This window comes from Perca fluviatilis, chromosome 13, assembly GCF_010015445.1.
Source record: "Perca fluviatilis chromosome 13, GENO_Pfluv_1.0, whole genome shotgun sequence".
NCBI classification, from domain to species: Eukaryota; Metazoa; Chordata; class Actinopteri; order Perciformes; family Percidae; genus Perca; species Perca fluviatilis.
In genome coordinates this window covers 29,886,920-29,912,778 of record NC_053124.1, presented here as the reverse complement: position 1 = coordinate 29,912,778, position 25,859 = coordinate 29,886,920, and the positions used below count along the sequence as shown (strand labels likewise).

At 41.9% G+C, this 25,859-nt stretch overlaps 1 protein-coding gene across 5 annotated transcripts; it reads right to left on the bottom strand.

Moving 5' to 3' along the window:
- Window positions 1-296: 296 nt before the first annotated feature.
- LOC120570845 (polyhomeotic-like protein 1) lies at window positions 297-23,906 on the bottom strand. Of its 5 annotated transcripts, none has more exons than XM_039819431.1 (15): window positions 23,592-23,906; window positions 22,144-22,271; window positions 16,847-16,963; window positions 16,337-16,408; window positions 16,039-16,161; window positions 14,234-14,398; window positions 14,048-14,129; window positions 12,236-13,215; window positions 11,299-11,434; window positions 11,016-11,185; window positions 9,094-9,184; window positions 6,104-6,191; window positions 5,261-5,468; window positions 3,907-4,114; window positions 297-3,182 (listed from the first exon to the last, which is right to left on the bottom strand). In XM_039819431.1, the coding sequence occupies exons 2-15, from the start codon at window positions 22,264-22,266 to the stop codon at window positions 3,031-3,033; spliced, it is 2,715 nt and encodes a 904-aa protein (XP_039675365.1). In that variant the 5' UTR covers window positions 22,267-22,271; window positions 23,592-23,906; the 3' UTR covers window positions 297-3,030. The 5 variants fall into 5 exon arrangements, with proteins under 5 accessions (XP_039675365.1, XP_039675366.1, XP_039675368.1 ...); XM_039819432.1 differs by having other exon boundaries at window positions 22,144-22,268; XM_039819434.1 differs by having other exon boundaries at window positions 5,261-5,450; window positions 23,592-23,905.
- Window positions 23,907-25,859: the final 1,953 nt, after the last annotated feature.

The window sequence follows — 25,859 nt, the reverse complement described above, 5'->3', positions numbered from 1 at the left end:
CCCTCAATTCTAAGCTTAACAGCCTGCAGCAACAGTGACTAAGGACATGGGTATGCTGAAAATGAACCGGTTTGCTAAAAACAATCCTAGCCCTATAACCCTGTAATGATCTGTTCTCACATGTCAGACAGGATAGCTCATGGCGCGTACTGAAAGCAATCCATGCGAAGTATGACACGCAAATAAAAATAAAAAAAAACACCATAAAAGAGTCAATCATCCCTCAGGGTTAGGTTACCTTCATAGGTCAGTTTAGTCCCATATCAAAAATAAAAGAACAGGCATCACAGTTTTAAAACAGTTCCTTGGTTATTTATTTGCATGATAGTATTGTTAGCGTCTCCTCGTCAAACTCAGTCCCTCCAAGATTTTGCAGTTTTTTCTGATTATTGCAAACAAACACATTTTGATTCTGAAGTAGCCTCGTTATTAAAAAAAAAAAGAAAAAAAATGTTTTGTAGAATCCACTGTCATTTTATTAGAAAAGTGCTACTTTTTGGGAGAACGATGATTGAATAAACAAAGGTCCAATGGTCTGCTTGTCAACAAATGTTATGCTGGATATCACCACAGACCTGCAATGATTTCACTAAGAAATTGTGGCTCACATCACTTGTAATGCAGTACAAGTGCTTTTTTTTTTATTTATTTTTTTGGTCTTCACAATATGCCGAGGGATCTGCAGATTGAAACCCTTCAAAATCCGGGGGGGACGACTATGAAATACAAAACACACACAGCTATCAAAGAGACTATTATCCTTTTCGAAAGAAAATGCTGTAATAGCCACAGTCACTAACAACAAAGCCAAAGATAGCTAGCTAGAAAAGGTAAATACTGTTGGTAGTTACACGCTATGTGACAAAGCTATAAGGAAGACAGCTAATTTCCTTGATCAAGGTAGCTACAAATTCAGTCACGCTTTTTTTTTTTTTTCCTAGGGAAAGGCAACAGATGTCATTGCTTGAAATAACAAATAGTAAAAAACGTAAGCACTATTAATATAAAACAAGGAATGATATGAAAAGCAGTTAAAAAAAACAGACAATCCTCATCTAAACCTATCGTAGAGACTAGCGAGAAAGGCCACAAGGTTCACAGAGAGATAATATGAGAAAACTCCTACAGTAAAAAGCTTAAACAAGGCAGTCCAGCAAACAAATGTGCATTTAAATATAAAAAGGCAAATTGTACACTTATTACAGTATAGTTGAAGTTTTTTTTCCCCCTCATTCACACACTCATTCATCGATTATTGTTTTCATCCATCCTAAGCGTAGGTCCACATGTGGCTACCAGCCTAATTTTCTTTACGAACCTCCTGGCTTTTCTTGATGAATGTAGCCTAAAGATACTTCAAAATGAACAGCTTATTTAACAGCTTACATGTGCTGCTTACTTTCATTCTTCATCTGTTTTCAACATTAAAAAAAAACAAAAACAACTGTATGTCACTTCGCAAAATCAAGCCCGCGATGTTACCCTTCACTTACACACATACTTGCGTTTAGATCAGGAGCAGCTGGTTGAACTATTTGAAGAGAAGTGATCTCGAAACTGCCCGACCGAACAAAATAGTAACAGGTTTTTGCAGATTACAGTCCTTTTAAAAGAGCAGTCAACAAAAAGTCCAACGCTTAAAAAAATGAACGTAAAAAGACAGGATCCCCTAGAGATAGAGTGAAAAAACTCTTCATGTAAAAACGGTAGTGTTTTATCAAATGTTGAGGTGCACCGTGTGTAAAAAGTAAGGTAGGGATGTGAGAAAACAATATGCAACGTTGAGTATTTTTTTATGCCTCACTTGGAAATATGAAATGCTCTCTGAACCTCGAGGGATGTGGGTTTGGATTTGGACTCTGGTCCGCCATTTTTTTGCGGCCAGTACCCTGTACTTTAACTGTACCCTGTCAGCTGTAGAATAGGCCACTTCCAATATAAAAGTGCCACCATTTAAAAATGGTTTTTTTTTTCTGTTTTTTCTTTTACAAAATGATTATAATTTTGAAAGTAACAGTTTTTACATAAATAACATTGAAGTTATAAATCATCCGAGTGCTTCCTTTAAAAAATACTAAAGTTTTTAAGCTTTTGACTGACTGATACATTAGTTTTGGGTGGATTTGAATTAAATTCCGTGTCTTTTACTCCATTTCTGTTCTAATGCTCTGCCGACTGTGGCTTAAATAAGAAGAGTTGTAATCAAAATCACGTGTGTTCGCCTAGATGAGAACCAACATTGTTCTCAAAGACAGAAAAGAGAAAAAAAAAGAATCATGAATGTATTTGAAACAAGTGGGCAAAGCTGTCAAAAAAAAAAAAAAACTTTTCTGTGCAATAGGATACAATGAATGAACTGCAGTTTGTTCAAGGTTTTGTTGAACTTCAGCAGAAATATCAAATATAAAAATAAAAATACTGAAATAAGATAAGCACAGCCTAGGTCGAGGTCTGTGGAAAGGGCAGCCCAGTGTACTGTTTGTACATAACGTGTGGGAATATTGTGCAAGTACTATGGATCTAACGTTTTGTTTATTTGCTGATCACACAACAAGAATGACTTCAGCGTTAAAAATACATTCAAAACCTTCATTTCTGCATTTCACAATGCAGACGTAAGACTGAAATCGTGCAACTAAACAGCAAAATGAAACCACTTGGTAAAAGCTATTTCTGACTGCAAGTACTGGTTTTGCGCAGACTTAACATTTTAGGGAACATGTATCTTCACCAAAACATAGTTGGTGATTTTTGCAAATAATTAACAACACTCCTGTGCAAGTAGGACCTTTGAACATGTGCTCCAGAGTGGAGAAATCAACAACACATTCAAGTGCTGCAGCCCTATGTACGTAGAGCTCAAGAAGCTTGGCTTTGTCTTGAAAATGAACTGTACCTTATACACCCCCCAGCAGGACTCTGACTGCTCTGGAACCAGTTTCACATCTGAACTGGGTACGGAACAGGAGTTTGGGGGGTAAATGCCCAGGGCTTGACTTTGAACACGGTGGGTTTATAGAAACACTGACATCAGTCTCTCAGGGTGTTAATGTGGGCGCAGATCTTGAGGGCGGGACCTAGCTTGATGTTCATGGTGGACATGAGATGCTCCTCCTTCAGCAGCAGCAGGGCCTGTCCGTCAATCTCCTGCGACAGGAACTGGGAGGCGAGATCCTCGCAGCCTGCCAAGAGGGAGGAAGAGAAATATTAATGGGGACAAACGAGAAATCGGGAAGGAGGGCAGCAAATAGAAAACAAAGAGAAGGAAGAAAAGAGCAATAAGGTCAATGTAAAATGGAGGAACAAAAAAGGTGGGAAAGATACAGACTGCATGAAAAGAGCAGACATTTACAAAAAAAAGAATGCAGAGAACTAGGGCTAACAAGTTATTATTAATCACATTATCGATTAAATCGGTCAATTATTTTCTCTATTCCGTGATCATTTAGGACCAATAGGCAATAATACATCAGAAAATAAGAAAATAGTGCTATTTTTGACCCCAAAACCCAAAGACATTCAGTTTCCTATCAAAAAACATCAATAATGTGGCCGGGTTGGTTCAGTGGGTAGAGCTGGCGCACATATACTGAGAGGTTTATGCCTCGACGCAGAGGTCCAGGGTTTGAGTCCGACCTGTGACGATTTCCTGCGTGTCTTCCCCCTCTCTCTCTCTCCCCTTTCTCACCTAGCTGTCCTATCCATTAAAAGGCGGAAAAGCCCAAAAAATTATCTTTAAAAAAACAAAAACATTTTAACTTAAATATGAAGCCAGTGCAACATAAAATAAGCATTAATAACAGAGACCAATGACACAGTTGGAGGAAATTTAACATTTAGTTTCTAATGAAGTGCAATATGCACAAATCAGATGTATCAGTATTTTTACTGTGAAAATCTTCCAACCTTGTAGTGAGGAAATGAACTGCGACACGTCCTCCGCACTCCACTGGGCGGGGCTAGCGGGCAGGCAGCTGGGTGCAGAACTCTCCGTCGGGAGCGGAGGAGGCAGCTGGTGGCAGGAGGCCGAGGAGGCGGGCGAGAGCGACATGGGGTCATCTTCATCCTCCTCTCCGCTGGACTCCTCATCTGAATGGCTGGACTCTGAACGGCACTGTGCAGGGGGAGAGGTGGGGGAACCCGTGAGCAAGGCGTCAAAAAATGCCGTACTGGTTGACAGTGGAAGTCTGTGGTTGCACTGGATTGTTTCCTGGTCTGACTGTGTGTGTGTGTGTGTGTGTGTGTGTGTGTGTGTGTGTGTGTGTGTGTGTGTGTGTGTGTGTGTGTGTGTGTGTGTGTGTGTGTGTGTGTGTGTGTGCGCATGTATCAAATATGCAAAGTCCTCTGCAGGTTCGTGCTAAACTTAACCTCAAATGTCACTTGCACTTTTTTGTCTTCAAACTATTTCTGTATTCATGAGAATGTAAGAGATAAGTGACAATGATTACCTTTACTCAAGCTCTCCCTCTGTGTGTGTGTGTGTGTGTGTGTGTGTGTGTGTGTGTGTGTGTGTGTGTGTGTGTGTGTGTGTGTGTGTGTGTGTGTGTGTGTGTGTGTGTGTGTCATCAGTGAAATAGAGTCCCCCAATTGGCAGAATCACGGAGAGGTGAGAGAATGATCCAAGTTAGTTGCTTTGTTTGTGAGCCTAATCCTAGCCACTAGGGGGCAGACTGGCTTAACTTGAACAACTGACAGCTATCGATGGATCCATAAATTGCTTTCCACCTCAGAATTTGCCCAGCTCACTCTCTAAGTCACAAACTGTGGCTCTTTTGATGTATTTCAATGTGGTTTTTTTTACTACATCTGTATGTAAAAGTATGTGGATCCTTCATAACTTAAAAATGAAAAACCTTTTTTTTTTGGTTTCGATGTATAGCTGCTTTCCCGCCGGAGGGATTTTTGCAGTTCCTAGAACATAACGCTCCTGGAACCCTTTTTTTTTCTCCTGTTCCGACTGGACCAATTTGGGGATTATTAAATTCCTCTGGCCACAGTTCCTGTAACTCTTTCAGCTCCTACTTCAGGGCAGGGTCTTTTTCCTTTTCCCTTTTCCGCATAGTGGTGGTTAGATGGCTGTGATTATAATAAGAAAAGGTCAGTTCCTATGGCCACTTGGCCAGTGTGAATGCAAATGGCAAAACCGGTGTTGGGGCAGAGTAGTTCGTAGAACTGTTTAGAAGCGGACTGTTCCTATAACTACGTTCCTGTAACTACTTGGTCGGAAAGAGGCTTATGAAAACGTGCGGCTCCTTCTCACCTTAACAGGTATGGGTCGCCCTGCTATCTTGGCACTTGCTATTTCTGAGCTCGTCCTTCGGGGGACCCTGCGCCTGGCAATCCCTCCCTCTTCGTCGGAGTTGGAGAGGTGGCCTTGGCCTTGATCCTGATCCGGAGCGTGATCTGGCCCCTGCCGCATGCAGAAGGGCTGCCTGAAGCTGACGTTGTACCTGGAGAACCAATACATACTGTATCGTAGACAAAGAGTGACATATACGGTACTGAAGCCAAGACGAGCAACACATACAGTTTTTATCTCTTTGCGCCACACGTGGTATACAACCTATACGCATGTAGTGGGCAAAGGGACAAATGTAAAGCAGAAGCAGAACATGTAAAATCATATGCTGACAGCATACTGTTCAAAACAATGCAGACAGTGCATTGTTTGTAAAGTGAAACATGTACGGCATAATAAATACATATCGATATGGAGCAAATTCAAAATGAGCAAAAAAATGTACAGGACTCACTGCACTAAAATTTGACACGAAAAACAGACATCAGTTTACATGCCATTTTTGTAGACAAAAGTGGATGAAGTGGCACTATCATCACAGAATTCAACATAATAAAAAAATAAATAAAAGGGACCAGAAAACACACACGCTGTGTAATATACAGCTGTAGCCACCGGAGAATGCACACACTTTTTGAGAGAAACAGTCTTCTCGGTTGTCAATTTGTGAGAAGTTTTGTATTTTTAATCGTTGTAAAATTAAATGTGATGGACACTAAAGTGGCTGCAGCTCTCAGCAGTGCAGTATTTTCTTTCTAAGATGGGTTCCACAGCATATATTATATTTCATGCATGTTGAAGTACCTCTTGGCACAAGACATGGAGCAGAACCTTTTGGTGCCTCTGAACTGGCTGGCAGGAGCAAAGTTTTTACAGTACTCACACTTCAGCACTGAGGGAGGGAAACAAAAAACAGAGCAGGTGGTAAATAATATATCGTTTCGAACCATTTCTTACATAAATAAATAAATAAATGTGTAGCGCTGCTGTAATGCTACATCAGAAAATCCAGAGAAACACAAAGAAATGCAAATGCATTCACATAGCTTTAAAAGGTGTAACCCTTGTGTGGTTTTTCCGTCGGCCATTAACTTGTTGTCCTTCTGGGGCAATATTGAAAATGAATCTGATTTATATGACATATTATCTCATTTTTTAGTAAAAAAAAAGCTAAAATAGCCTAAAGGACAATTCTGGCGCAAAATGAACCTAGGGGTTAATTACATATGTGTACCTAGTCGACCGTTCTCTGGGATCTGTTTTCATGCTAATCGAATGCGTCTCTAGCTTGAAACAAGCTAACGCAAACTGGTGATTAGCTGCTAAAGCTAGCTTTCGGGGCAGAGGGTAAATCACTATTTCTACACGAACAAGGCTCAAAATATAGAGGTAGTATAATGAGGGTCCCTACATGCAAACCGAAGCATTGAGAACTTTATAAGTGTACAGACAGTTTATTACAAAAGGTAGATTATAAAAGACAGTAGCGTTAATATTTATATGCGGCCACCATCTTAGATAACAGTCATGACCAGTCGAATCACGAACGCTGTGTTGGAGCTATTTTACTGGTTACTGGTTGCACGGCGTTCGGCGTTGTTAAGTGGATCACAGACTGGTTAATGTCAACGTTTAGTCAGGATACTGTTTTGAAACCATTTAAATGTTTTTGTCGAATGCTATAAAATTGAATAAAACACCCCAAATTCAATGAAAGTAATCGTTCATTTTGCCCGCGAAGAACGGTAAAGTTACATACCTACATCCATGTCATTATGGGGCAATTTGGTTGAAAGAAACCCATATTTCTGATATTTAAAACTTTGAAAGCGGGTCAAATGTGACCTGAGGACAACACAAGGGATAAGACTATAATGATATTTCACTGTGCTGTTCTGCTGTCAGAGGTGGGAAACTCCCTGCTCCAAGGCTGTAATCAAAACCTTGCCTGCGTTCCTGTGGCCCAGCTCGGACAAACAGGGCTCACACGAAGGTCTTTTTTCTGTCCTCCGTGTCCATGTTATGTTAAAGGGATAGTGTGAATTCTTTTTTAAATTGTGGTTGTATTAACTACTCTTTCATAGTCATAGAGTATTAGCTACAGTAAATGGCGGTCGGCACGGCCCACAGTTTGGAGAAGCAGACAGGAGTACCGACACGGAAGATAAGCATTGTCCTGCTGTGGACGGGAGCAGCAGCTTAACAGACTTTAGACACTTAAAAAAGGCTCACCTAAAATATATCTATATCAGTTTTATATCAGATAAGGGTGGAGAGGTAGAGGGGGCGGGAACATGCAGCAAAGGGCTGCGGGTCGGACTCGAACCCGGGCCGCTGTGGTAAGGACTCAGCCTTAGTATATGGGGCGCATATACTAAAGAAAAGAACCTATATCAGTTACGCTATATTTAGAATATTTATGACGGGGAACTGAAGTCGTTACCTCTGCTCTCTTCAAAGCCACCAGACTCCTTTGGCAAAAACAGTCATTTAAGTTAGGTATGGTGAAGGGTATGTGATGATGTGGGGGGGGAGGCTATTTTAATTCCAAAAGGCCAAGGGAACTTTATCAGGATGCAAAGTATCCTGGATCCATAAAATAAAAATCTGCCTGCCTCTATGGGAATTTAACATAGGGGTGTACTTACTTATGCCCCCTGTATTTTAAGGAAGAACATTTATTTATTTATTTACAATACTATATTCATTCACAAAGAAAATTGGTGTCCTTAAAGGTTGGATTTTTCCAAATTTTTTTAATTAAGGCATTAAGATCAATTTCCAAAAGATGATTTTTTTTTTATTCCTCTTTTTAGTCAACTTTAGCATGGGTTCATAACCATTTCACCTCGCAGAACACAGGAGTTGGTGCTCTACCGCTGTCTCAATCGGTTAGTTTTTTTTGTGTTATTGTGTGACTTTGGTGTTCACCAAAGTCAAGGAAAAGTACACTTAAACAGTACACTTAAACTGCTATTGATTTTTTTTTCAGATGTCTAAAATACCTTTAGCTGCTGCCTCTGTTAGAGCCCGACCAATACATCCAATATTATCGGCCGATATTAGGCATTTTCAAAACTATCGGTATCTGCATTTATAATGGCCGATAAACGAATATTTAAAAAATAAAATAAAAACGGACGAAACACCCTTCAACAATGTTCTGAGTGTTCTGCTCTACAATGTCCCCGTTGGCAACACTCGTGTTTAACCCTTTAAGTTTCATATCTTAAGTTTGTATTTTTATACATTTATCAGAACTTTAATATATTTTGATGTTAGGGAAATCTGGTTATGTTTTGTTACGCGTTTCTGGATTATTATTTTTTTTAAATATATATCGGCCGATATATCGGAATATCAGATTTTTAAATCACCAAATATTTTTATCGATATCGGCCTTAAAAAGTCTTTATCGGTCGGGCTCTAGCCTCTGTCAACAGCAGTACATTGCTTAGCTTCCGTGTCGGTACTCTGTGCCGACCGCCATCTACTGTGGGTAATACACTGACTATTGATAAGTACCTACAACAACCCCTAATCAGAACTATCCCTTTGAATATATTTGGCAAGGTTAATTGACAAATTAGCATGGGCAGCCTAATTAGCTTTAATTGCAAATCTACACCTATAATGTTATGCCCTTATACTTAAACCACAAAGCTGTTTGTTCATATTTGTGTGATGCTAAAATTAGAATTTCTGTGTATTTTGAGGCTTGCAAAAAATTTCAAAGAGCTTCTGTCCAACTAACTTGCCGTTAAAAAGGCAATTTTCTACCCTTTGGCTGTTACCTGTCGCTGCTGTAACAGTCTCTGATTGGTTAGTGTCCGGACTGTCGTTAGTTAAATCCTCACCAGCAGAGTCCTTTACTGAACCACACACCTGTCAATCAAACACAAAAAGCAACAAAACTAAAGGTTGGTGACCATCAGCCCAGTGTCATACATGAGTCTTGTGCTTGTAAGTGGTATAGAGAGGCAAATCCCCTCCCCTTCCAGTGGACCACTATGGGACCTTAAAGGAACACGCCGACTTATTGGGAATTTAGCTTATTCACCGTAACCCCCAGAGTTAGACAAGTCAATACATACCCTTCTCATCTCCGTGCGTGCTGTAAGGCTGTCTGACGGTTCCAGCGGCATCAGGCCAGCACAGAACAGGCAGGTGAATGGTTCCAGAAATCCTACTGCTCCGAATTGTGACAAAAGTGACAAAATAGTCACAGCGTGTACAAAAAAAAAACGTAACATGAGACACAGCCATCTTCTATCCGTAAACAAACCGGGAACTATATTCTCAGACAGGCTTGCTGCAAAGCAAATCATTCCGCCAAAGTACTATATTCTTCCGCCTGAGAATATAGTTCCCGGTTTGTTTACGGATAGAAGATGGCTGTGTCTCATGTTACGTTGTTTTGTGTACACGCTGTGACTCTACAAATCACAACATGTAAATAGGAACATGTTGGCGTTATTTTGTCACTTATTCGGAGCAGTAGGATTTCTGGAACCATTCACCTGCCTGTTCTGTCCTGGCCTGATGCCGCTGGAGACGTCAGACAGCCTTACAGCACGCACGGAGATGAGAAGGGTATGTATGGACTTGTCTAACTCTGGGGGTTACGGTGAATAAGCTAAATTCCCAATAAGTCGGCGTGTTCCTTTAATTCGGAAAAAAACATGTATGATAGTGAATGGGGAAAAATCCCATTTGCATTGAGCCATGGATTACACATATGTTCGAAAGATAATTTTGCAAGTAGTAAGACTGTGAAAATACGTAATTAGAAAGACTACACACTTCAAAGTCACATGGATGACGTCTTGCTGAAGCAAACGGTGTCTGTCTGTTTCGTACCGGGATGTAACGTTACTCACACGAGCAGCGGATCTTGCTAGTTCTTTCGCTTCTCTGCTGATACAACTTTGCTGTATAAAACACATCATCAGGTAAGATAATGTTACTTGTGTTATAGTCTATATCCACGAAGTTCCACTTCCGGGTTTGCTCCGGTGCCGCCGGAAATTCCGCCGGATGCCCCTCTTTTTGGGCAGGATGTCCCGTTACTTTCCGCTTTCTTTGTGTTGTAATTCTAAACTCCGGTGGATTTCTGAGGACTATGGTTAACTGCTCCTCAGATCTCTGCAGGGTAAATCCAGACAGCTAGCTAGACTATCTGTCCAATCTGAGTTTTCTGTCGCACGACTAAAACAACTTTTGAACGTACACATGTTCCACCAAAACAAGTTCCTTCCCAAGGCTATTTTGCAGCGGCACCGTGGCTCCATCCGGCGCTTAGCAACCGCCCAAGACGATTATGATTGGTTCAAAGAAATGCCAATAAACCGGAAGGTCTGGCAATGCAAGACTACCTGTGTTGTGGAACAGCACTAAGCTAGCTAGCTAGCGAGCAAGCCGAGCATCAAGCAAGGTGACGCATATTGTGTGAGAGCGGTTTCACACAAAACTAAGCGGTCATACGACAAACCTACAAACAAAATGAGACTTTCTTCACTTGGAAAATCATCTTTTAAAATGACAAACATCATGTGTGTAATTCACGGCTCAATTCAAGCGGGAATCAAAAAAATAATTTGTCTCTCCTCATTCACTGCCATACATATTTGTTTCCGAATCAAGGTCCCACGAGGTCCACCGGAAGGGGAGGGACTTTCGCTTCCTCTTTTAGAAACTACAAATCCCATGTACTCACAGGGAAAGGCTCTGCCCCTTCCTGGATGACGAAGCCCTCAATGAGGTGTGTAAGGACGTTGGGTTTAACCACAGCTTGGGGGGGAGGAGCTCTCTCCCCCTGGCAGACCCCACGGGACACTGACAGCACTGGGGAGGGAGAGGAGGAGGCCGGAGGTGGAGCACCAGAGCCTGTTGGTGGGTAGAGGGGGGGGCCGAGGGGGAGAAAAGACAGGAGCAGGAAAATTGTCAATATTGTGTTACATTCACATTCATAAACTTAAGAGACATTTCTATTTTGTTACCTGCTTCGATGGGATTGGTCTGGAGTGCTGAGGCATGATCTCTGACTGGCTGGAGCCGTGGAGGGGAGGGGCCATCTTCATCATTGGCTGAATTGGAGTCAGATTTTCTTTTTAGTGACCCAGACAATTGCTTTCCCTAAAACAAAAACCAGTGTAAACAGATGGACAGATTAAAAAACAACATAACAGTTGGTCCCTTTTATAAAGCTAATAATTACACGGGTCAGGAGCGACCCAACACCGGATAATCGGACGAAGATGGATGGATGGATGGAGGAGCAGTTAACGCAGAATGTCTTTTAAAAATTTAAGCAGGGAACTTTTATCAGACTCCTAGAGATCGGCATGGGGTACTTTCCATAAAATCATCTCTCAATGCAAATCAAACCAGCTATTAGGCTAACTGACATAAAACCATGCCAATCTCTAGGTATGGTGAAGGGTATGTGATGATGGGGGGGGTGGGGGCTATTTTAATTCCAAAGGCCAAGGGAACTTTATCAGGATGTATAGTATCCTGGATCCATGAAATAACTGGCCTTTAAAAATAAACATCTGCCTGCCTCTATGGGAATTTAACATAGGGGTGTACTTACGCATGCCCCCTGTATTTTAAGGAAGAACATTTATTTAATTACGTTACATTATTCATTCACAAAGAAAATTGGTGTCCTTAAAGACTGGATTTTTCCTCATTTTTTTAATAAAGGCATTAAGATCAATTTCCAAAAGATGATTTTTTTTATTCCTCTTTTTAGTCAACTTTAGCATGGGTTCACAAACTTAGCAGAGCCACTGTACATAAGAAGAGGTAGAGTCGAGTCACCTTTATTTAGACGAAAGTCACCAGGGCTTAAAAATAAGAGGGAAAACTGTTTAATTAAACTACATCAGCAATGTTTTGAACAACACACAGTGTAATCAGTAATCAGCTGACCTGCGGTGTCCGACTTCCCGATGAGTCTCCATTGGTGGTCACAACGGCTGACGCTCCTCTCTGCTCTTCCGTCACCAGGGGGAGGGAGAGGGAGGAGCGAGACATCGAGGAGGGAGGAGAGGGAACGGTGGGGGCCTGGGAGGAGGCGGGGCTCGAGGCCAGCGGTCCGTTCTGAGCCTGTCTAGAGCTTTGATTGGCCTGCGGATGCACCTGAGAGACCTGAGCCAACGGGGGAGCCTCCTGGGGCGACTGAAGCGTCTTCAGCCCCACCCCTCGGCCCACGACCCCGCCCTCCCTGGACGCGATGGACGCCACCATGGTGAGCAGGCTGGACGAGCTGCTGAGGACCGCGGCGCCGTCCTGGCAGCAGCTGTTCCCCCGGGCCAGAGCCAGAGCCTGGGTGTTTCCCAGCGTGCTCTGCCTCGCACCCACAATCTGAACAGGGATGTGCGGCGGCGGCTGCGGGGGCTGAGCGGAGCTGCTGACGGGCGGTGGGGCAGGCAGGATGGGAGGGGGGTTCCTAGAAGGCAGCTGGAGGGGCAGGCGGAGCCCCTGCAGCTTGGGTTGGATGGGGATGGGTCCGTTGCCGTGGCCGGATTTCTCCGCACTGAGCGAGGTCTTCTGCAGGGGCTGCACCACCAGGGTCTGAGCGTTGACCGCTGGTTTGATGGCCGCCGTGCCGACGGGATAGCCGTGGGCCTGGGACGCCGCGCTGGACGCTAGGACCAGAGTGTGCGCTGCTGTGGGAGCTGTGGTCCCTGTGGTGAGGGTCCGGGTTCCGTGAAGCAGAAGCTGGGAGAGAGGGATGGAGGACGAGGACGACGAGGAGGAGGCACCGGAGGACGAAGGGTGGGCTTTGAGGTTGGTGGGCTGAGGGTACGTGGGGATTTTGATGTGGGGCGGCTGGTGCAGCGGCTGGCTTGGCTTAGTGGGGGACTGGGAGTTTAACTGGTGGGAGGGTTGGACCAGGGAGAAAGCAGCTGAAAAGACAGAAAAAAACAAATGACACACCCCCCCACATAGGATGTCAAGGCTCTGTCAAAACTTTCATTTGTCAGTCCCTCCAGAAAAACGCGATTATGCGATCGCATAATTCAACGCATAATCAGACAAAGTCCGCATATTTATGCGGGGCCCGCATTTTTTCAAATACGCCACACTTTAGCCGCATAAATTGCCGATTTCTGCGCAAAATATGCGGGGCTTGCATGATTTCATAATCCCCCCCATTGTCATTGCAAAAAAGTCAGATATATCTTAGCAGAAAGTTGAAAAATGTTGCTTTTACTTCACACAAGAGCAGCCATTTTACCCTGTTGCCATGGGAACGTTATGAAGTCTTTTACTAGTTTTAAAAGCTGCATTACAGTAAAGTGATGTACTTTTCTGAACTTACCAGCCTGTTCTAGCTGTTCTATTATTTGCCTTTTCCCCCACTTAGAAATGATGGTCACATTACTGATGATTATTTATCTAAAATCTAAGTCTGAAGATATTTTATACACAATATCGAAATCGAGGTATTTGGTCAAGAACATCGTGATATCTGATTTACTCCATATCACCTATTTGTAATTGCCAACGCAGCCAATACAACCCCCGAATCACAGACTTGCCGATTCTCGCTAATATTATCACACAACCACGGTAGGTCATTTGCGGTGGGATTTTTACTCGACAGCCTCCGCTTTTATTACAAATGCAAATAAGGGCTTATGACACTTAAACCTGCATCACCCGAACACAACACCGACATATTATAACCTCATAAACCTGATATGGTTTTCAGGTTGCCTTTCCTTTCCTCCCTACCTGAGTCACTCCTCTCTGGGGCTTCAGTCTTAACACCAACGCCTTTGGGACTGGACATACCTCGCATGGCTAGATTCTGAACCTGGAGACGAGGAAGGAGAGAACGAAGAAGAGATAAAAAGGCAATCTGTGGCAAGGAAGATACAAAGTTTGTACTCAAATCACCAACACATTCATTCCACAAACCTGGTCGTTATCCGATTGGCTGCTGGACGAGGAAGTCGGTGTCACTTCCGGCTGCTGTTGCTGAGCGTGAGGCTGCTGGGTGACGGTTGCTACGGCAGCGGTTGCCGTGTTGCCGGGCATAAAGATGAGCTGTGAGGAGATGGGGGCCCTCAGGGAGCGGTTGACCTGCAGGACGACAAGACGGCTATCAAACGCAAAGAAACTAATGTCAAGTATAAGCTGGAGGTGTGTCTCAATTTGGATACTTGTAATTGGATGCTGTAATTGGATTCGTGAGTATATTTACATGTAGTACACCGTGTACAGTGTGTACTCATTTTGGTAGTGCCTAAATTTCGACAGGTTCGTCATCCACTGGCCGAAAATGACTTGTCATCTTCTTTTTAACGGTAAATTGTAACCGGGCAGAGCATTACCACCACCTATTGTCGCCCGAAAACATATATACCGGCTTGTTTTCTCACTATCTGACTACAGTATAGTGGAACTTACTGAAGAAAAAAAAAACACCTGTATGAATTACATTTGTATAGTTCAGGGTTTCAATCGCCACCGCTGAAGCTTCCTAGCCCGCCATTTTCACAAGTTTAAAAAATACGTTTGTGGTCCTGTGGCTTCCGCTACGTAGCAAAGATGGCGACCGTTGAGGGCGAGTAGTGTCCCACGTTTCCACACTCAACGTTTTGACCATTTTGAGCGTAGCATCCAGGTACTCGTAGTGCTGCACTTGGCCATGCTTTGTCATTGTGAACGCACTATGTATGCAAAATAGCAAATTAAGTAATTAAGTAAGTACAGAAGTGTGCGATTCGAGACACAGTATGGGTGTCTGCCCTTCCTGAGAGTGCTCAGGAAGAACCACGTGGGCAAGGAGCTGCTAGTGACCTTCTACCTAGCCTAGTGACCTTCTACCTAGCCACCTAGCCTAGTGACCTTCTACCTAGCCTAGTGACCTTCTTGTCTATCCTACTGTCTACTTTATTCCCTTATAATGCCCATATTGAATTTAATACTTTATCCTTGCACTGCTATATAGTTTTTATATTACTACGTCTCCATTATTCTCTTATATTGTCCATATTTAATGCTGGTCTCTAGACTTCATCCTTGCACTATTGGACTTCTTTGCACCACCACCATGACACCCACTCTCATAAAGCACCTTAGCATGCAGACCGAATCACAGGGTCAGTACCTGCCCCGTCACTGCAAGCGTCTCATGCTTACACATCCCTTAGTACATTCATGTGGACTTTTTATTTAGTATCTTCTCTTGTCCATATTATTCATTAGACTATTCATTTGTTATTTTATCATCCTGTTTATGATGTATGTTGTGTGTAATGTCTTTAAGCAACTGGGACCTTGAATTTACCCTTGGGGATCAATAAAGTATCTATCTATCTATCTATCTATCTATCTATCTATCTATCGCTCCGCCATCGAGAGCATCCTGACGTACTGCATCACGGTGTGGTTCTCCCACTGCAATGAGGCAGAACGGAAGAAGCTCCAGAGATGGGTCAACACCGCACAGAGGATCATCGGCTGCCCCCTCCCCTCCCTGAAGGACATCCATTCATCCCGCTGCCTCAGCAGGGCTAAGGCAATTATCACAGACTTCTCCCATCCTGCCTACGCCCTACCTGCTGCCCTCTGGCAGGAGCTGCAGGCCAATCAGGACCAGGACAAATAAGACTCAGGAACAGCTTCTTTCCACAAGCCATCACCACACTGAACACACACACTCACTGGCACTAGTTATTTAATATGTGCTTGAAATAACATTTTAGCATGAAACTCACCCTCAGGTACATTTGTCCCTGGCCCCCTGCCGTCCCACTCAGCAGCACCGATTGGCTGATTGTGGATGTTGCCGGGGAACCCATAGGACGGCTGCTGGTTGTAGATCCAGATGTTACAATGGCCTGTCAAATACAAGATACCGATAATGAACAACTTCAACGTGTAGTATGTAGCTTTTATTAAAAAAAAAATAGGGGTGGGTCAGCTGAGAGGAAATGTTACAGCGATACTGAGTTTGCTACGTTTTGTAAGGGACATAGAGCAGCCATTTTGGTGTAAACACAAAACAGTACATACAGCTGTGGTGCTGGTGGTCTGAGAAGAGCTGCTGCTGGAAGGACTTGACTGACGACTGGCAGCCAGAGTAGCCTGAAAGAAAGAGGAAGAGAAGAGAAGAGAAGAGAAGAGAAGAGAAGAGAAGAGAAGAGAAGAGAAGAGAAGAGAAGAGCTTTATGTTTCAGTCTACTCCAAACAAAATCAAAATTGGGATGTTTGCAGCTAAACGTGGCTCTTTGTTTTGGTCACAAACACACCATTTGGAACATGGACACAGCAAATGTGATATTATATATATATAAACTGTTGGCCTTGTTAATAAGGATGTTGCCATTTCATTTTGTTCTGTGATTCCAGATTCATAAGTTAGTCTTATTTCTTTTTTGTCTTCCATTCTGACTTTTTCTAATGTTTTTTTTGCCGTCTCTGTAAGCTCCTTTGTGAATCTCCTGACTTATAAAAAATAGACTTGGCACAGAATTTGACATATATTCAAGCTATTTTAAAATGGCATAACACACACACACACACCTTTACCTGTTGCACGGCTGCCAGGTTCTGCAGCTGGGCGTTGTTGATCTGCTGTTGCAGCATCAGCTGCTGGAAGTACTGCGCTGCATTCGGCTGCCTCTGTAACGCCTGCAGGGCCTGGAGGAGGGAGGACGAGAGGAGACCAAAGAACAATCATGGGGCTGTTAAGCAAACATGCGACAAGAGAGAAACCGAGAGGAAGAGAGAAATAGACGTAGAAATGTTTTATTCACAAAATGTGTGTATGAGCTCGTTGCAAAAGAGCCGCGTTAGTCATTGAGGAAGGGGTTAAACATGACCTCTGATGAAGTCCTAAAATGGTTTAGGCTTTTATGGCATAGAGGTGCATTGTTTGAAGGTTGCGAGAACAGACGAGGAAGTTGCACCACAAGGTCCCGACAAATTGTGCGTGTGTGTCTGTGAAGACACCAGTTTCTGTCTAGAAACAAGAAGACACCCCCCCCCCCCCATGAGGAATGGATAAAAGCTTGAGGGAGAGAGCAGATCGGGGCTCATCATTCGGAGGACAACTCGGTGAACCAGGTCTGACTTGATGTCTGATTGCTAGGGAAACTCAGTCTCCGTCTTGTGAACCCACAGCTGCGTTGTAACCCTTATGCTGTACCCTTATTGCTTAACTGAACTCATCGTCTCAGATTGATCCTTGTGTTTTGGTAAACATTAAGTCCGATTAAAGAAGGCGCGGGAATTAGGTAATTGGAGTCAGATTTCTCTGGCCTTAGGGCCTTATTTCAGGCCTGTATTTTAGTTACAATTCCCACTTCAACGACAGGAGGATATGAGGAAAAGACAGAAGAATAGGGCTGGGCATCATTTTTGTTTTTAACAATTCTGTTCCCAATTCCGATTCTTCTTTTCGATTGCGTTTTTTATCGATTCTCGATTCCGATTCTTTGAGGGGTGGAGTTGAAACGAGTCACATGCTTATTTCACAGATATTCAGAGACGATTCAATAATGATTTACAGTTTTACGGGTTTTTTCCAACGTAAAATAAAGCCACACTTTAGAGCGCCGCTTACTGTGCTCCGTGGCTGCAACACAACAACACGCGCCTGAAAGTACGGCGGCCGCTTATGGCAACCAAAACTTGCTTGTGTTAAATTTGGAACCGATGATCGGACTGGAAACCAAATATTCCAAACGATTCCAATAAAAAAAAAAAAAAAGAATTCCATTGGAATGTTTTTTTTGTTTTGTTTTTTTTAACGGTTCCAAGTTGGAACCAGTTCTCGATGCTCCAATCCTAGAGAAGAAGCAGGAAAGATTTACTGAAGGATGATGTAAGAGAAAGGGAGACGGAGAAAGGGAGACGGAGAAAGGGAGACGGAGAAGGTGACGGCAGACAACCAGCAGAAGACGTGGGAGGGAAGGAGGAAAGAAGCAGGAGAAAACAACCTGAATGAAGTGGAAGAAAAAGGAAGCGCAGCGTAGGGGTGCATGATATATTGACTCAATATCGTTATCACGGTATCACGTTGCGCAATATTATATCGAAAGCGTCGCAATAAGATGCAATATTTTGTTTATATCGTGGAGCGCTGCGTCCCGTCCGTTGGCTGTGTGGCTTAGTTGTGTTTGATTTAGAGCCCGCTTGAAGCGCTGTAATGATCATGTTTCATTGGCCAGTTACCGTGCCGCTGGCACATGTTAGTGCACGTCAGCGCACGGGTCCACTACGTGACAAACCCTATGGAGCGTACCACGGGTGTGAATATTTCAACAGAGTGACAGTGTGAGGGAAGAAATAGATGGAGACAACAAAACGGAACGAATCAGAGACAAAAGAAAAGTTGTGTCCTGTTCTCTTTATTTATATATTTTATACTGTCCAACCAGTAAAACATATCCTGTTCTCTTTATTTATATATTTTATACTGTCCAACCAGTAGAACATGTCCTGTTCTCTTTATTTATATATTTTATACTGTCCAACCAGTAAAACATGTCCTGTTCTCTTTATTTATATATTTTATACTGTCCGACCAGTAGAACATGTCCTGTTCTCTTTATTTATATATTTTATACTGTCCGACCAGTAAAACATGTCCTGTTCTCTTTATTTATATATTTTATACTGTCCAACCAGTAAAACATGTCCTGTTCTCTTTATTTATATATTTTCTACTGTCCAACCAGTAAAACATGTCCTGTTCTCTTTATTTACATATTTTATACTGTTCGACCAGTAAAACATATCCTGTTCTCTTTATTTATATATTTTATACTGTCCAACCAGTAAAACATATCCTGTTCTCTTTATTTATATATTTTATACTGTCCAACCAGTAGAACATGTCCTGTTCTCTTTATTTATATATTTTATACTGTCCGACCAGTAGAACATGTCCTGTTCTCTTTATTTATATATTTTATACTGTCCGACCAGTAGAACATGTCCTGTTCTCTTTATTTATATATTTTATACTGTCCGACCAGTAAAACATATCCTGTTCTCTTTATTTATATATTTTATACTGTCCGACCAGTAAAACATGTCCTGTTCTCTTTATTTATATATTTTATACTGTCCGACCAGTAAAACATGTCCTGTTCTCTTTATTTACATATTTTATACTGTCCAACCAGTAAAACATGTCCCGTTCTCTTTATTTATATATTTTATACTGTCCAACCAGTAAAACATGTCCTGTTCTATAGACATGGTCCTTATTTATTTATTCATGTCGGACCCGTTCGGTCAGTTGATTGTTTAAAAATATTGAAATGAATATCGATATTGCAATATTCATAATCGATATCACATTTAATTAATATCGTGCAACCCTAGTACAGTGCCATGAAAATAAAGAGAGAAGCGGAGTAAGAGAAACGAGGGCAGAGGGAGGGATGCTGTAGCGGAGTGAAAAGCCTCCTGCCAGCTGCCTGATGTATGAGCAGGCTCGTACGGCCATAAGTTGAGAGATGAAAGCGAGCGCGGCGGGCTGGATTAGTGTGTGCAGGGTGACAAAGACAGATGGCCGTGCAGGGCGGCAGAAGCCTGGGAAAATGACAAGGAGCCTCCATCAACCCAGCAGCACGACTCAATCTCTTTCTTCACCTCCCTGTTTCAGTCACTCTCTAGATCATCGGCTTAACCATAAATCATCAAGTATAAAGACAAACAATTGCAATCTCCTGACCTCATGTATACACAAACAAGCCCCGCTCACAATCAAATATGATGAGGAGTAATTTTGTAATTAATAATTTTATTTTGGTTAGCATACATGAAAGAAACAATTATTTCCCACAATTTGCCCTCGTAGCTAACCGAAAAAGGGGGAGCGTGCCTATGTTCCCACATTTCTAAGATTTTTTTTTTTTCAAAATTAGGCCCTATGTTCCCACAGTTCCCACATTTCTAAGATTTTCTTTCCAAAATTAGGCCCTATGTTTCCTTTTTCATAACATTTTATCAGATTTTATCCCCCTAACCCAAAAAAATGTTGTGGGAGGATAGGGCTTAAATTGAAGGAAAATGTAGGAACACAAGACCTAATTTTGAAAATGTCCTAGAATTGTAGGAACATAGGGCTGTGGGACCATTGGGTTGTGGGAAAATAGGGCCTAATTTTAAGAAAAAATTTTGAAATGTGGGAACACAGAGCTGTTGAAACGGCCGAATTTTAAGAAAAATCTTAGAAATGTGGGAACATAGGGCTGACCCCGAAAATGGAATAGGCTGAAGCCAAGGCTTATTTTTGCCTCTCCTACAATTCCTATAGAATCACCCAGAAAGTCAACAAAAAATAAATAACACTAAATACTTGAGTACAATCCTAGTAAATTAACACCAAATTACTTCATAACCCTTCATTATTTTAGATTTTAAGTATTGTTTTAAACTCAACAGAGATGTACACATTCTCAACTCATCATTAATAAATAAAAATCTAAATTCAGATTTTGTCATGTGAAAGCTTACATGTATGTTTCATGAGGAATTTACAACATTCAACGAAACGTAAACCAAATCAGACGTTAACCAGATTTTTGCTCCTACAAACTATATGCCATATTAAAAAAAATAAATGAATTACTTCTCGTCAGTCTCCATTTTCTCAATAACCTATTAGAAGTAGATTCATACATTTTTTGGCAACTGTAATATACGTTTCATTTTTAAAATGTAACGTTTTTAATATATGCGAGCAGCCAAAAGCTTCCAGAAGTCTCATTTTTAAAATCTGAAAATTTTTTCAGACGGATATCCGTTACCTTTTCTGTTTTCTTTGTGTTGGAATTTTAAACTCCGGTGAATTTGTGAGGACTATGGTTAACTGCTCCTCAGATCTCTGCAGGGTAAATCCAGACAGCTAGCTAGACTATCTGTCCAATCGGAGTTTTCTGTTGCACAACTAAGACAACTTTTGAACGTACACATGTTCCACCAAAACAAGTTCCTTCCCGAGGCTATTTAGCAGAGGCGCCGCCCAAGACGATTGGGATTGGTTTAAAGAAATGCCAATAAACCAGAGCACGTTTGCCTCCAATCCCAGAATGCTGTGTGGACTAGCCAGACCCTCCTCCGCGGCGCTGTGGAGGAAGGTCTGGCAACGCAAGACTAACAGCTAAACCGCTGCATCATGATGACCAACGACAACAACTGCAGCATCTCGCCTGTTTGCTGCTGAAGCAAGCAGCTGACAAAACAACATCAGGTCTGCTTCTTTAATTAAAGACAGAGATAAATGAGGGTTAAAAATGCATGTTCAGCTAATAAACACTACATACAATTGATTAAAATGTATTATTGTGTAAGATTAACAATCTTGGATGGCTTCGGTGCAGGTATGATCTCTAGAGCCCCCTCCTATTAAAGCTTACTGTGCTGATGAGTAAATATGACCGCTGTTAACATCATTGGCAACACAGCCGATTGGCTGAGTCAGCATAAGCAAGAAAAAAAAAAAAAGATACCAAAGTGAAAAAGAAAAAAAAGAACATTGATTTTATCATTTTATGTGTTGCACACCTGTCAAAACCGTAATACCTTATTGGATTTAATGCATTTAATGTATTTTTTTTTTAACCTGTGAACTCAAGGTGGAGAAAACATAAACATACGGAGGGAGGAGAAACACTTAATGCAGCCAAAACTCAAAGGATCATAATTTAGCATAAATGGTTTTGAAAAAAATTCTCTTTTTACACCTTTTGGACACTGTTGAGTGTCAAAAGGAGAAAAAAAAAGCACCAATCAGGACAAAGTGAAAGCCTGTAAACTATAATCAATGCATTTGAACACACACCTACACACACACACACACCTACCTGCACCGCCTGTCTTTCATACAGAGACATAGAATTCATCGGAGAGGGGCGGGAGCTCGTCCCAGATGCAGCGCTCCCATTGGTCGAGGCCCCCTGCTGGCCCTGCTCTCCATCAGTCTCCATGGCTGCTGAGGAGACAGCGGAGGCGTCCATCAGTCAAACACAGACACACACACAGACACACACACAGACACACACACACACAATACTTTCTCTGGGAGAGCCCAGCTGATGAAAAACCACCCGTCACTGTTCCTGACAAACATGCTCTTCACTGAGAAGAGACGCTGTGCAACACTGACTCACTACTTAACACTGACTGACACATAGGGAACTTGGAGACTGACGTTGATGATGACGGATGTTTTCTTTACATACTTTCAACAGCTTTAAATTTGACCATAATAACACAGTGACTTACAAACAACGTGTTCACTTGCAGAAAATACTTTAAAAAGACGGAGACTGGACACTGAAATCCCCACTGGAACACAGAAAACTGTATTGTGCACGTTAAACCACAAGCGTAACCCAACTTAAATTCCAAATTAAAAGCATGCCTGAATAATCAATTAATAAAATCTCCAAAGAAAATTAAAAACTTCTTTGCAGCGTTTCTAAACAGTTTTTTTCCCCGCGTCAATGTTTATGACAATTTGTCGTATTTAATAAATCCACAATCGGCTCCCAACGATCACAAAAACAATGTAATCGGAAACGCTTATTTTGCACATTATGTGTTCCAAGTAAACTCTCATTTCGTCTAGTGTTTTCAAGGCTGAATTCAAAACGTTCAACAGGAAAGTATTAGGGGGAAATTCACTGGTTTTATTTTTATTTTTAAGTGCAACAGGCTTTTGAAAAGAACAACTATGAACACATAAAAACAATCATTAAAAGAGGACAGTACTGACCCCCCCCACACACACACACACACACACACACACACACACACACACACACACACACACACACACACCTATTCATCAACAACTCTGTTCATTTTCCAGAAACATAAACAAATATTTATTTACTTTTTTCTTTCATTTTTCTTCTTACTTGTTTAACCTGTGGACTAAGTTTGGGCCCACCTAAATCTGGTGTATCCATTTCATCCCTGCAGCATCTTTATTACCCCCTGTAACGCGTGCACGCGCGCGCGCGCGCACACACACACACACACACACACACACACACACACACACACACACACACACACACACAGCTAGCTTCAGCCTCCTAACCCTAAAAAAAAAAAGGCTTTAGCTCTTTAGCTGCACGCATCATCTGATAGTCAGACACTGGGCTGGCTGTTAGCTAGCTACCCTCCATGTTTCAGACCAGTTAACACTGGATCCACCGGAGGCTACTCCTCCTAGCATCCCGTTAGCCCCCGCCGCCGCTGCTGCTGTCTGGCTCGTTAACGGGGGCTCTCGGTACGTGCTTACCGTCACCGGTCCGGGTTTCTCAGCCTGCTCCTGCACCCGGCTGCCCGCTGCCGAAGCCCTCCAGGCGGCTCACCGGTCTCTGGAGCTTGTTGTTGGTGCTCCTTTCTTTTGCTTTGCAGGACGGCCGCAGCAGCAACAGCAACAGCAGCAGCAGCAGCAGCAGCAGTGCTTTTACTGTTGTGCATAAATTTGCAGCTGATGGTGCTGTTGGAGGGCAACGCCTCCTTTTTTTTCCGCTGCTCTGCCTTTTCCGGCGCGACGGGATGACGGAGCAGCAGGACGGAGAGGGAGAGACCCTCCATGGAGAGACCACAGGGGGGACACTCCCGGACTCTCCTCGGTCCATTCCAGGGCCGGACCGAGCCCTTCTGGGACTCTAAGCAGGAGAAACCCTTCTCCCCCTGATGTGCACAGATTCTGATTTGATGTAGTTGTGGACCCACCAACCTGTTATCACTTCAAACCTCTAATATTGACTGTTGATTTGTGTCTATTCTACTGTCTACTTTATTCCCTTACAATGCCCATATTTAATGCTTTTTTTTTTTTTTACTTTATCCTTGCACTGCTATATAGTTTTTATATTACTACGTTATTCTCTTATATTGTCCATATTTGATGCTGGTCTCTAGACTTTATCCTTGCACTATTGGACTTATTTGCACTACCACCATGACACACACTCTCATAGAGCACCTTACCTGCCCTGTCACTGCAAGTGTCTCATGCTTATACATCCCTGAGTACATTCATGTGGATTTTTTATTTAGTATCTTTTCTTTTATTGTCCATATTATTCATGTGGATATTTTTTTTGTTTGTTTGTTATTTGTTATTTTATCATCCTGTTTATGATGTATGTGTATTATATGTTGTGTGTGATGTCTTTAAGCAACTGGGACCTTGCATTTCTCCTTGGGGATCAATAAAGCATCTATCTATCTATCTATCTATCTATCTATCTATCTATCTATCTATCTATCTAAGGGATTAAATGTTTTAAAGTGTGAATATTTTCCAGCATGGGCCCCAAGATGTTAAAAATATATTAACTATATATATAATAACTATTAACTATATATAATATATTAATTTTATGAAAATTAAAATCACTGAAAGAAGATAAATCTGTACAACTTATACAATACACCGTCTCTACAGTCTCATTCATGTCGACAATATCTTTAGCTAAATCGTAGATAATGATCCCTAATTTCCTTTCAGTGCCATCAAATTTTCTGAATTTGGAATTAGCCTGTAATCCCAAAATCCCAAACTTCATGACAGTGCCCTTCAAATCAGTTGTCACACAGTAGTGTTTGTCATACTTGTCATATTTGTTGCTATTTAAGGACATCTTAATATCATATCTGACTTTGTCAGAAATAAAAAAAAATAGGTATCAGCCTATAGGCCTATTGTTTGTGGTAGAAATTGCTTTTCTATTAATGTTATATCTTCAGTACTAGATTTAAATGATTTCACATTTACTGTATCTTGCAGCTAGACTGTAAAATTAATAAATAAATAAATTACTTCAATTCATGTTCAGTGTTTGTAGTTTGAAAACATTTGATGCTGCAGAGGCTGAGATCTTCTGACTATTAGTCTTCAAACTCCCCAAGAATGCTAGATCCTACACTTCCCATAATGCAACTCTATAATCTTTTGTTAGACTGTGGTCAACGCACATATTTCAAACTCCATAACCCCAGTTTGAGTAGGTTCAAGTCTCCACACCCAAGTTAACATGACCATGGTTATATTTTAAGACTTCCTCCAAAGCCTCAGAAGGCATTTTACAACTATATTATTCTATTAATTTCCCCATTGTGAGATTAATAAAATCTATCTTTTCTTATCCTATCTTATCTTGATATGTCATTTATACTCAAACACACCCAACATTCAGATATATAAAATCCTAGAAAGGGAATAAAAAGATCTCAGTGCACATTCACACCATGTCTCGTTACATGATGAATATTTTATTTAACATTATATCTTGTATATGTACAAACACAAGTGAAACAAAAGGGGGGGGGGGGGGGGGTAACTGGTGTGGCACAGAGAAACGTTAAAAAGCCTGAATATTCACACACTGAAGCCACAATGTAGCCTGCTCAGTTCATTTCCATCATATTCCAGACACCACAGCTGAGGTCAATCTCCCCAAAACTCATTAACAGAGTCATCAGAACCCCTAACCACCCTGTAAGTATCGCTTAATGGAGTCTTATCAAGCCATAAGCATACAGAAAAAAGGTT

Excerpts from the sequence above, each read along its gene's own strand:
- LOC120570845 (XM_039819431.1), bottom strand. The coding sequence starts at position 22,266 with ATGGAGACTGATGGAGAGCAGGGCCAGCAGGGGGCCTCGACCAATGGG. Across the intron at positions 13,216-14,047 it reads CCCAGAGAGGAGTGACTCAG|CTGCTTTCTCCCTGGTCCAA; the intron begins GTAGGGAGGAAA and ends CTGTCTTTTCAG. Across the intron at positions 9,185-11,015 it reads AAGGGGCAGAGCCTTTCCCT|GTGTGTGGTTCAGTAAAGGA; the intron begins GTGAGTACATGG and ends TTTGATTGACAG.